This window comes from Perissodus microlepis, chromosome 18 (assembly GCF_051167445.1).
Source record: "Perissodus microlepis isolate ML-2025 ecotype Zambia chromosome 18, ASM5116744v1, whole genome shotgun sequence".
Classification (NCBI taxonomy): Eukaryota; Metazoa; Chordata; class Actinopteri; order Cichliformes; family Cichlidae; genus Perissodus; species Perissodus microlepis.
This window is the reverse complement of record NC_140478.1, coordinates 11,677,947-11,689,077: the sequence shown is the minus strand read 5'-3', so window position 1 is coordinate 11,689,077 and position 11,131 is coordinate 11,677,947. Positions and strand designations below refer to the sequence as shown.

The 11,131-nt window shown below is 41.9% G+C and overlaps 2 protein-coding genes across 3 annotated transcripts in view; one reads left to right on the top strand and one right to left on the bottom strand.

Annotated features, from left to right (window-relative positions):
* The window catches only part of LOC146367396 (uncharacterized), an 18,507-nt gene extending 16,070 nt beyond the window's left edge, over window positions 1-2,437 (top strand). For both annotated transcript variants that reach the window (XM_084913062.1, XM_084913063.1), the window contains one exon: window positions 231-2,437. In XM_084913062.1, coding sequence (XP_084769188.1) covers window positions 231-730 — 500 coding nt within the window. In that variant the 3' untranslated portion in view covers window positions 731-2,437. The remainder of the gene's footprint in view (window positions 1-230) is intronic.
* An 80-nt stretch (window positions 2,438-2,517) lies between these two features.
* ptger4c (prostaglandin E receptor 4 (subtype EP4) c) lies at window positions 2,518-5,283 on the bottom strand. The gene is made up of 2 exons (XM_084913061.1): window positions 4,187-5,283; window positions 2,518-4,058 (listed from the first exon to the last, which is right to left on the bottom strand). Exons 1-2 carry the CDS (start codon window positions 5,039-5,041, stop codon window positions 3,465-3,467), a joined length of 1,449 nt encoding a protein of 482 aa, XP_084769187.1. The 5' UTR covers window positions 5,042-5,283; the 3' UTR covers window positions 2,518-3,464.
* Window positions 5,284-11,131: the final 5,848 nt, after the last annotated feature.

Genomic DNA, 11,131 nt, shown 5'->3' with positions numbered 1-11,131 from the left:
TCATAGCACATAAGCTTTACTGAGCAGTACTAGAATGGAAAGATGGTTGAGAGAGGTCTGAGCCTGCTTTGTGTCTCAGGCCTTTGAATACACTTACACGTGAAGTCATTTTATATTAAAATGCAGACGTGAGATTGTAGATTACTTAAGAAATATACCCCACTGCTCATAATTCTGTAAACTGGTGTTCACTCCCAGCCTACCATTTCCTTTCTTTCCTTCTCTTTCAGACCCTTTTGTAATGGATGAGGTGGATGACCATCCCAGCAGTCGCTGGGTAGGACGATCACCACGCTCCTCTGATCCCACAGAACCTCAGCCCAAGGGATCATCAAAGAAAAAGAAGAAGAAGAAAGAAAAGGAAGAAGAGACAGAAACAGGGAAAAGAAAGGGTAAGGGGAGAAACGGACACCCGAAGCAGAGCAGCAGGCACTGCCGTGTGGAGAAGAAAGAGATGAGGGTTCGGGATCTAGGACTGGGATTTGATTCGGATGAAATCGTCCTTTTTAAGTTCTGTGTAGGCTCCTGCCAGGCCGAAAGAACAAACTATGACCTAGCACTGAAAGCACTGCTGGAGAATGGCTCGCTGCCTCGACGCACCGCCCGCAAGGTCAGCAGCCACCCCTGCTGCCGCCCCGACCGCTACGAGCCAGTATCGTTCATGGATGCCAAGACCACGTGGAGAACTATCCAATCGCTCTCTGCCGCCAGCTGCATGTGCATGGGCTGAATGATGAGTACAAACAGATAAGTTCCCAGGATGGATAAAGTTGAAGAGCCTCTGGCTGGATAGTGTATGTGTCTGTGTGTGTGAGGCCCCGTGTTTAGGATTTGGCCATATGGGGGCACTGTCTCACACAGAAACAGAAAAGAAGAAGAAAAAGAGGCCACTTGTTTGCCTCCCTGATACATTTCCTGCTGAGAAGGAAGTGGGCTGGCCGCAGCTGGACATTAAGGGCCAAGGTCAAAATCAAGAGACTGAGGGGGAGGTCATTAGGGAAGCCCAGTCTGGATACTGTTCCCTCATTAAAGGGTGAATTCTTTTTAACTGAATAACCGGTAATTAATGCAGGATACTGCCGGTTATTATACACAGAGACCTTCTTCATGTGTTTGATTTCATATGGGCGAGACCTGAAGGCTGAAGCTCAAGTGATGTAAAGAAAATTTACAGTTAAAGGACGCTTTGTTTCCATTCAGACCATTCATGCTTGGTGAGAACAGGTGGTTCCACAAGATTCGTTCTCTTCCCGCACACAGACAGGGACATTACATTGTGTCTTCTCTATGTTCAGGTGAACTCAGCCAGATGGATGCCATGCATCTTCATGTATTACTGTATAAAAGTAAAGTATATTTATTTTGGATAAATTATTATTTATTTATTATGGCTTCATATGAGAGCTGTTTTTATGAACTCTATTGTAGATAATATCTATTTATTGCCAAGATTCACTTTTCATGTCGACAGTTACTTGTGCTCGCATACAGTACAACATTTTTTTTCTTTTCCAGATGCTGATTTTCACACTTACCCAGCGCAGAAAGTCAAACTTTGGCTAAACAGTTTCTTCTAGGCAGAAGTAGATTGGATTTCTAAAAACTGGTTATTGATATTTTTTTTTTCTATTGAGCAAAACAATATCCAAGAGGTCAAATTCTTATTTACTTTTCATCCCAGACTAACAGATATTGGGCAAAAATGGACCAACATTGAAACAATGTGGAAGAACTGATAAATATTGAATTTTGTTTACTTTGAGAGCATCTAACATAATTTAGTCTGGTGAGATATCTGTGTTTGTGGTCACCTTTGTGCTGGAAATAGTCATTTAAACTTTAATACATACTGCATTGTATGTACAGTGTGTAGTGAAGAGGATCAATTATGGTTTTCCTTTGCTGTTACATTGGTGGATGCTCTGTTTTAAACACTAAATACTGAGGTTATTATATGAACAACTAATCCCAGTGAGCCAAACACTCAACTTCAGACAGTTTCTCGATGTGTCTTCAGAATAACCCCAGCCTGATATCAGCCTTTGACCAAGTAAGATATTTACCAGTGGCCATGTTTTGTGTCCTATCAGTCCCAGCAATTTTGTGCTGACTAAATGCTCTAAGATATGAACTGAAAGTTATGTTTTATAATGCAATAACTTTGTTTGATTTTTTTTTTTTTTTTTTACCAGCTATCAGTTAAATTGTTACCGACCCAGAATTTTAGAACTCGTGCATCCCTAATCTAGACGACAAGACCTTGAAGGTGATTTTTAGTTCTCATTCATACTCTCACTATGTCGCTCTGTCATTATTATTATTATTATTATTGTTGTTATTATGATGATTATAAAGCTTCCTTTATTTTTGTATGTTATTATCCTCTAAGGGAATAAAGTTTTTTTTTTATAATATACATCATGTTAGTACACCTATTATTCAGACTATTCTGTCCAGTTATCTGTGCAACGGTTACTGGTGTGAACTAACGCCACAACAACTTAATTTGCCGATGAATTATCCTGTAGCGCCACCTGCTGGACTAGAATCTAAAGCGAACTGCAATGCTCGTTTTGACGCGAGAGGAACTTGCTGTCCTGCCACCTGTCTGCTGCCAGCTGGTGATGTCTGCTTTAAAAACTTTTTGTTCTTTATTCAGCAGAACAGGTGAAACCGGTGATTTCGCTGCCTTTATTTATCTGCACAGACCAAATAACACATCCAGTAAGCACCTGAGCTCACACAGGCGAGGGGAACAGTGTTTTTTTTTCTTCTTCTTTATTTTAAAATAAGATTTGATCACATTTGCTTTTTACAACAGCAGTTATCAAAACACGAAAGACATTCGTGGTCCTCCATACCTGCATCATGAAGCACTGTTACATGGCACTGAGCGAGTTGGCAGCATGTAGAAAAAATAAACAACTAAATAAATTACACCCCCCGTAAAGAAATGTAGTGTAACAACACATGTAAGGGAGTTTTAAACCCATGAAATGACAATGACACGCACTTTATTTGTACCCACGGGGTATGAATATATTTAAATTTCCAAGTTTGGAAATTTCTTTTATTAAAAAAAAAAATCTACCACATACTGTTCTGGCTAAACTTTTTTTTTTAGGTTAAGCAGCACGAAGAAGTAAATGTTTGGTCTCTGTGATTCTTTGGAACTGACGTGGTTCTTCAGTTCACAATCTACTGTTGAACTGCTGCGTTGGATCACGTGGATCAAACCTGAAGCACTTTGCTAGTTTTCAGCTCACGTTAAATCATATGGAAACTATTACCTGCTGTTAATGGTGACGTGCTGATTTCTGCTGCAGTTGTTACTGGATATTATTTTACACGATGTGACACTTGGCGGTTTAAACCCATCAAACGCGATTAAGTCACAGTTCGGAGATCTTCCCCGGTTTGGCCGAGGTGCTTGAAAACTGCTGTCGGGAGTTCGTGAACTTCACTCAGAGACACTTCGCAGACTCACAGGAGCTCGGTGTGCTGAACGTGCAGGTAACGATGTCCATTCTCCTTATGTGAGCAGGAAGCAGCGGCGTTACGCTGCGCCCTGGAGATGCCTTGGCTGCCTCCTGTTTGGAGTTACCCTCCACCTCGTCATCACAGCCGAGGATCGCGGTCGATTCGACGCTGAACGGGTGAAAGCTGACCCGGGCCGTGTCGTACTCCCACGCTTGTCTCAGGGCAAAGTCTGTAAAAGATTTATTCTGGATGGGTCCGTGGTGGTCCCGGTCGTTTCTGTAGCTGGATGTGTGTATGGAAGCGTAACTGGTATCGGTGCTGTTTAAAGACCGTGGAGAGTTTTGACCCTCTGCCCAGCCGATGTTGTCGCCGCCTCCATCCCTGACCCTGTTAACTGTTCTCTTTAGCTTCTCGCAGCCCTTCAATAGCAGGTTTTTGCGACACAATATGTACACCCAGGGGTCTAATATGGGATTGAACGAGGCGAAGCGGACTGCCAACAGGTCGCTGCGATAGTCGGGCTTCATCCCGGCAGAAATGTAAGCTGGGCCATATAGTTGGTTAACAAAGATTCGCACCTGTGAGACAAAAGCATGACAGAAGATATCTGAGTTATGATATCAAATAAAGCTAAGACCAGTAACTGAATGTGCACTGGGTGCAGACATAAGAGAACAAATAGAAACAAATAGTCTGTTGCCCTTACCACTAATGGGATAGAGCAGACCAGGAATACGATGGTCATCAAGATCATAAGCCAGAACATTTGGATCTCTGCCGCAGAAGTGACCGAAGGCAGCCGAGGGAAGCGTCGACGGGAGCACCCCTGCTCACACAGCTCAGTCCTGACTATTCCTGTCCTCTGGTTCATGCCCACCAACGTCCTGCACACCGCCAAGTTACACAAAACAGTCACTGCGATCAATATAATCATCACGCCGCCGTACAGAAACGAGTAGCAAGCTCCCAGCGGATCCATTGCTCTCCAGTCGAGAAAGCACCAAGTCCCGGGGATTTGGCTAACGTGCTGTCCGAATCCAAAACTGGGCATAATACACAGCACGATGTTCGCCAGGTAGGTGACCAGGAGCGCAAACCGCGCCATGGTTCGGTCTATGTGCTGGGAGTAAAAATACGCGTGATTTATGGCCAAGTATCGCTCCACAGCCATAGCGCACAATATAGACATGCCGGCGGAGCCGAAGAAAAGCATGGAAAAGGAAAAGAAGTGGCAGAGCAGCGCTCCCCCTGGCCACCGGCTAGACACGTACGTGGCGATTACCACCGGGCTCGTGAAGCACGTCCCCAACAGGTCCGTGATGGCCATACCGCAGACCAGCGTGTAGAAAGTGGTTTCCTTCTGTTCTTTTTTGGAAACACACAGCACCACTATGGCGATGAGGTTTCCCAGGACCCCCACGGCGAACATGGTGGCTGAAGTGATCAGAGACTTGTACTCGAGCCGAAGCGCAGGGAAAGCGCTCTGGTTAAGCGAGAGAAGCTGTGACGGCTCAGAAACGTTTGTGTCCAGTTCTTCAAACGCGGCAGTGTGGTTGATCATTATTAAACAAAACAAAAAAAGCAGTAACAATGCACGAAGATTAAAGCACGAAGGACTTTCAGTGACCTTCAGAAAAGTCGCTCTGAAAACACAAAGTGCTTCTCCAAAAAAAATGAAGAGGAAAACAAATCACATTGCGTAGAATCTTGTGCTCATAAACGCATAAAGCACACAGCAGTGAAACGTATGTTGTGTTCCAGCACTGTGTTTGGATCCAGGCATAACCACAACAGGTGTGCCTGTTTTTGTTTTACACCACTCGGATTTGCTGGTATTTAAGCTCTGTGCTGATGTCAGGACAGTGACGTGCGGGCTGGAAGCGCGCAGGTTTCCGAGGATCTCACGTCTCCAGCCAAAGTACAATCATGCGTCTTTTCCCCGATGGCCTTATTAACCCCACAAGTAAAACACCATCAGTCTCAGCTCACTAAAGCCGCCAGCCAAATGACAATAGCTGGTATCGTTTAGTGATTAAACTCCTTTTGTCTAATTTTTGGACGGACTTACAAAGTGTACGCCATAATAACCGCATTAAATAGGCTACATTTATATATCTCTACAGCCACGTAGAGCAAAAGGTTAATTTGTTTTTAATAACTTTTTTTTACCTGAAATTTCTAAATCATGATCACAAATTTTCACAATAAAAATACAAGCTCTCACTGATTCTCACCGATTTCATAAGGAGGCTTTCTGAGATTCACATCATGTGAGAATGCTCTGGATTACGGCTCACTGACGTGCAGTTTGCAGCAGTATCCTCTTTATCTATATGGTCCACATATAAAGGTGGAGATCAGCAAAAACTAAACTTCAGCACCAAGGTCAGCGCCTCCCCAGCAACTGGCACCACTCCCCACCAAAGTCAACCCTCAGCAGGCTATTGGTTATTGGTGGCTGCCCGATTGAGATGCAATCGATGACCTTCCAAAGAGAAACGGATTTTGTTTGTTTGTTGTTATTTTGTTTTGTTTTTTGTAGTTTGAAGACAGCTACCCTTCCTTCACAAACTATAAAAATACACCCACCTCTTTCATATCTTTTTTTGTGTGTAATCTGATGTCAAAATCGAGCACGGTGCTATCAAATGAAATCCACACATTCCAGCGAAAAGGGCAATCAATCAAACGAGCATGGAGGTGCACATGTCTCTGTTGAAGAGGACTCGAGGGAACAAGCTGTCCATGTTGCTGTTAGCTAAATTGATGGCTCTACGGCCACTAATGTTAATCTGTGGTGACCTCGGGTGTATTGTCGCATGAATGTGGCCCTCTCCGAGGCAAAACAGTCTGAGTAAGGTTGAGCTCAACACCAAAATATGACATAATGGGAAATCAGAAACAAAAATAGAGATATTCTTGTGATGATGGTGATGCTTGTCAAGTGAATCAGCCCTAACAGATAAGCGAACCGTGTTAAGAGTTTGCATAATGAGGGGTCCTTTTGAATTCCTTGTTTAGAGTCCTTGGGTCTTTTGTAGCCCACGCTTCATTCAGTTTAAAAAAAAACAAACATCCAATGCACGAGACGTTTCAGGTGTTGTTCCAAGAAATGATTGTCTGTGATTTTTATGTCTTACACTTTTGCTTTTGTTTGTAAGTCAAGACTGTTTTGCAAAAATCTTCATGACTCTGCGTCATTCTGCCTACTCTGTATTCTATAATGATCAATCCAGTCCTTTCTGGCTACTTAAAATATCTTTATATAAAAGTGATGTTGTGTTTGGTGCTGTTTTTGAAAAAATACACTTTTAATGTCAATGAGACTTTTTACCTGCACAAATAACGGATATATAAAAGCCACAAAAAGCGGAATGTTCTTTCTGGCTGAAAATGATTGGATGCCATTCATGAGAGATATGTTTGGCACATATTTGACACATTAGAGGCCAAAAGGTCATTTGTAACAGTTTACAATCACTTTTTTGGCACCATACCGGCACCCCAAGATGCACAGTCCAAACATCTTACTGAAGACCTGACTACGAGTCAACACAGTACACGGTTTCCCACCAATTTATCAAACCTCACCCAGTTTCATTTACAGGAAGTTGCACTTGGTTAACTAAATGCATTTATTTATGAATCTATTTACTTATTTAGATAAATATCTGACTTGCGGCAAACAAAGATGGGGGAGTGTGTGTTAAAACTGAATTTGAAGTTGACGTTCAGTGAGCTGTGAGATTGCTATCAGCCTCGTCGCAAGCTCGATCGCCTCCTTTCTCTCTCTTATACATTTTTTTTATAACCTCCATACATCGGATTAGTCATTCCACTAAGATCGACTAAATGTCGAGAGGAATTAGCCTGTAGGTGAAATTATAATTTCAGAAATCATCATAATGAATCATTTACTACTTCTCTAAATGTTGTTTAGTCTTTAATCCATTCATATTTTTTTCAAAGCGTTTGGATTGAACCAGAGTAGTCTAGGAGTCAGACTGTACTGGTACGTCAGCCCACAGGCTCAGTGATGAGGAGCCGCTCCCTTGCTAATTGGGAGTTAATTACGCACAGACTGGTAGAGCAAACTAAATGGAGCTCAAAAAACAGTGGACGTTTGCTGCAATTGTCAAGAACGAATCTCTTATCTACGGAGCCCCTCTGATGATATGGTCCAAAAAATAAATAAATTGTGGCCACAAAATACTACTTTGTGGGCACGAAATGGGTATAACGTGCGCACGAAATGCTAATTTGTGGGCACGAAATACTTGACCAATAACCGTGATCCTTCCCAGGCCCTTGCAGTTGGTTGACAATAAAATCTATCCCGGCGTCCAGGTCCTACTTACGTCTGTAAAGCAACTGGGCTCTCAGTATCCTGTTTAAATGTCTCTCCGTAATAATGGTTCCTTGCATTGCAGGCTTTTCAAAATGCATTTGTAGCTCATTCCCAGCCTAAAATAAAACTCAATCATACTGTCTCTGTCCATGGTGTATAGGTTTAGCCTACTCTTATGCTTATGTCTCTACACAGCTGTCCAGGAATTGCATCAATATGATGTGTGCACGTTATCTATTTCGTTGCCACAAATGCGTAATTCGTTGCCACGTTATACCCAATTCGTGCCCACAAATTAGCATTTCGTGCGCACGTTATACCTATATTGTTCCCTCGAAATAGTATTGCGTGGCCACAAAATACTATTTCGAGGGCACGAAATAGTATTTTGTGGCCACAATTTATTTATTTTTTGGACCATGTCATCAGAGGGGCTCCGTACTTATCGTCTTATCGAGGTGGTGATTCACAAACTAACCACACAGTGACAAGCCGTTCTGCTGACGTCTTTGCTTTAGTTCTAATGGTAAACACTGAGAACGGTGGAGAGCGTTGTTGATGTTTCCCTGCTGATTGTCAAACTTATATGCTGTTAATCATTTCTGACATTTTTATATAAAGTCTGAAGTAGAATTATTTACTAATGTGAAATGGAAAGCACAATGTTATCCCTGAAAAAAAAAGGAAGTACTCAGATACATATATCTCAATATTAAAATCGATTTTAATGTTTGATTTTCCACACAATGCTGCTTTATACACACGCACAAACATACATAAACACACAGAGCGGAAACAGCAGGATAATCTAATCGGTGGAAATGAAAGAATTCATCATACACAACAGGAGTAAGATTTGTCTGACGGTGCGCTGTTGCAGAGACTCTCCGTCTCTGTCGGTGTAAGTGGATTCCTGTCCCGCCGTCAGGCACAGATGCCTCCTGGGTTAGGGAGGCGATTGTGGGTTTGAAGCGTCCCTTTCTGTTGTAATAACCAAACGCCTTCAGAGATCAGCAGCTCTGATGCTCACACAATAGTATACTCTTTCTCCCTTCGACTGAGCACACATGGGTTTAACGCTTTTGTCTGTGTGTCGTTATTCTCACCCAATACATGACGGACGATCCCCCATTCAAACTACAGGGCTTTAATCACTTCCCAGACCCACTAATCAATTGTCCTTGGGGGTCATACGCAGTACTGAAGGATGCTGAGATCCTGTTGAGCAAATTCATTACGCTGGCTGTAAGGGAAGGTTGGCCATTACAGGTGTGGCAAACAACAGTTGGTTTAATGGTGTTAATGACTTTTAGAGGGCACTTCAGTTCTCACTGTGAAATAACACAGAGCAGCTTTAGAAGATTCTCAATGGTTGTTACATTAAAAAAAAAAATCCCAGGAGTTGTTTCTGTCTTCAACACAGGATCAATATAGAAGCTGGCTATTGGTCAGCATGTGATGCCTTTGCAAACAAAATGAACGTTGTCATACTGGCTTAACTGCTGGCAAGATAATGTGATATCACCTGTTCACAGGGGAACGTGTAAAGCAACTTCAGCTGAGCACATGAGTTCATCTGGTAGGCTTTTACAAATTGGTGGACTAGCTGTTGTGTCCTGTTTTCAGTTCTAACGTTACACTATATTAGCAAAAGTAATCACTCGCTCATCCAAATTATTGAATTCACATTTTCTAATCACTTTCATGGCCACAGATGTATGATATCAAGCATGCAGATTGCTTCTACAAACATTTGCAACAGAATGGGTCGCTCTCAGGAGCTTGGTGAATTCCAGCATGATATGATGCCACCTGTGCGACAAGTACAGTCATGAAATTTCCTCATTACTAAATATTCCACATTCAGCTGTTAGTGGTATAATAATAAAGTGGAAGTGATTGGGAACTATAGCAGGCCTCCAAAATTCATGTGGGCTTTAGATCAGATCAAGAGCATTGTGGAATGGGTTTCCACGGCCGAGCAGCTGCATTCAAAGCCTTACATCACCAAGTGCAATGCAAAGCATTAGATGGTGTCTAACCAGATCCCTCCTCTGGATGGCATTCCCTTGGCCTCCAATTACACTGTGAGAAATCTTGGAGTCATTAATTTTGACCAGGATCTTTCCTTCAATGTGCATTTTAAACAATTATATAGGAATGCTTTCTTGCATTTGTGCAATATCACTAAAATTAGTCTAATTATTAGACAGTTTCAAATTAACACCATTCAGAGTGTGCCGAGACACCCTCCCTACTTTTAATATTAGGCTTTAAACTTTCCTTTTTGATAAAGCATTTGGCTAGGACTGGATCAGGTGACCCTTAATCTTCCCTTAGGATCCTGCAGTAGGTCAAGGCTGCTGGGGGCTTCCCATGATGCATTGAATGTTTCTTCTCGACTCTCCTTTTGTTCATTCACTGTGTGTTTATAGACCGTTCTGTATTTAATCATTAGTTATTATTAATCTCTGGCTCTCTTCCTCAGTGTGTACTACAGCAGTCTGCACAGGGGCGATTCTAGGATCAGGGGTTTGGGGGTGCTGAGCACCCAGAGAGCTGCCCAACCAGACAAGATAAACTTTACTCATCACAATGAGACTTCTTCCCTGGCTCTGTCAGTCCCTGCATCCTTAAAGTTCTCTCTGACTGTCTCCTTGGTGCATTTAAACCACTGTTCCTCCCTGTCCTCGTCGTCTGTTGTCTTAGCCTCAGTCATCAGTCATCATAATTTTACCATCTCTATGCAAGTCTGCAAATTTCTTTATTAAATCATAAGATTCTTAAATTCATCAAGTCTCTCTGTGCCTGGGTCCTCGTACATTACATCCTGTACATTTTAACACAATTTAATCCCCACATTTGTGAAAGAAAAACACTTTTTTGAAAAGTCTGTAACAAAACCATCAAAACTGATAAAGGTTATTTAAATGCTGCAAAAGAAGAATGGATTGGAATTAAAAAAAAAATACATATTCTAACCTTAATTACTGGGGGAAAATAATGAATGATGCTTATAGTGAGTCAAAAGTAAACTGGGTGCATTTTTTGGACAGAGATTCACTTTTAATGTGTATGTATAACATAATACAGATACATAACATATACATTCCAAAAACAGAAGAGTCCTTGAAATGTACAAATGTACAAAATATTAATAAAAAAAATTATAAAAATGGAGGCAACTTTGGCTATGGTACAATGTATACCATGTATGAAAAGATCTTTACTGCAGATACTAATATGGCTCTGCAGATTTTTTCTTTTCTTTTAACCTATGTCGCCTCATCTTGAGGTTGGCAA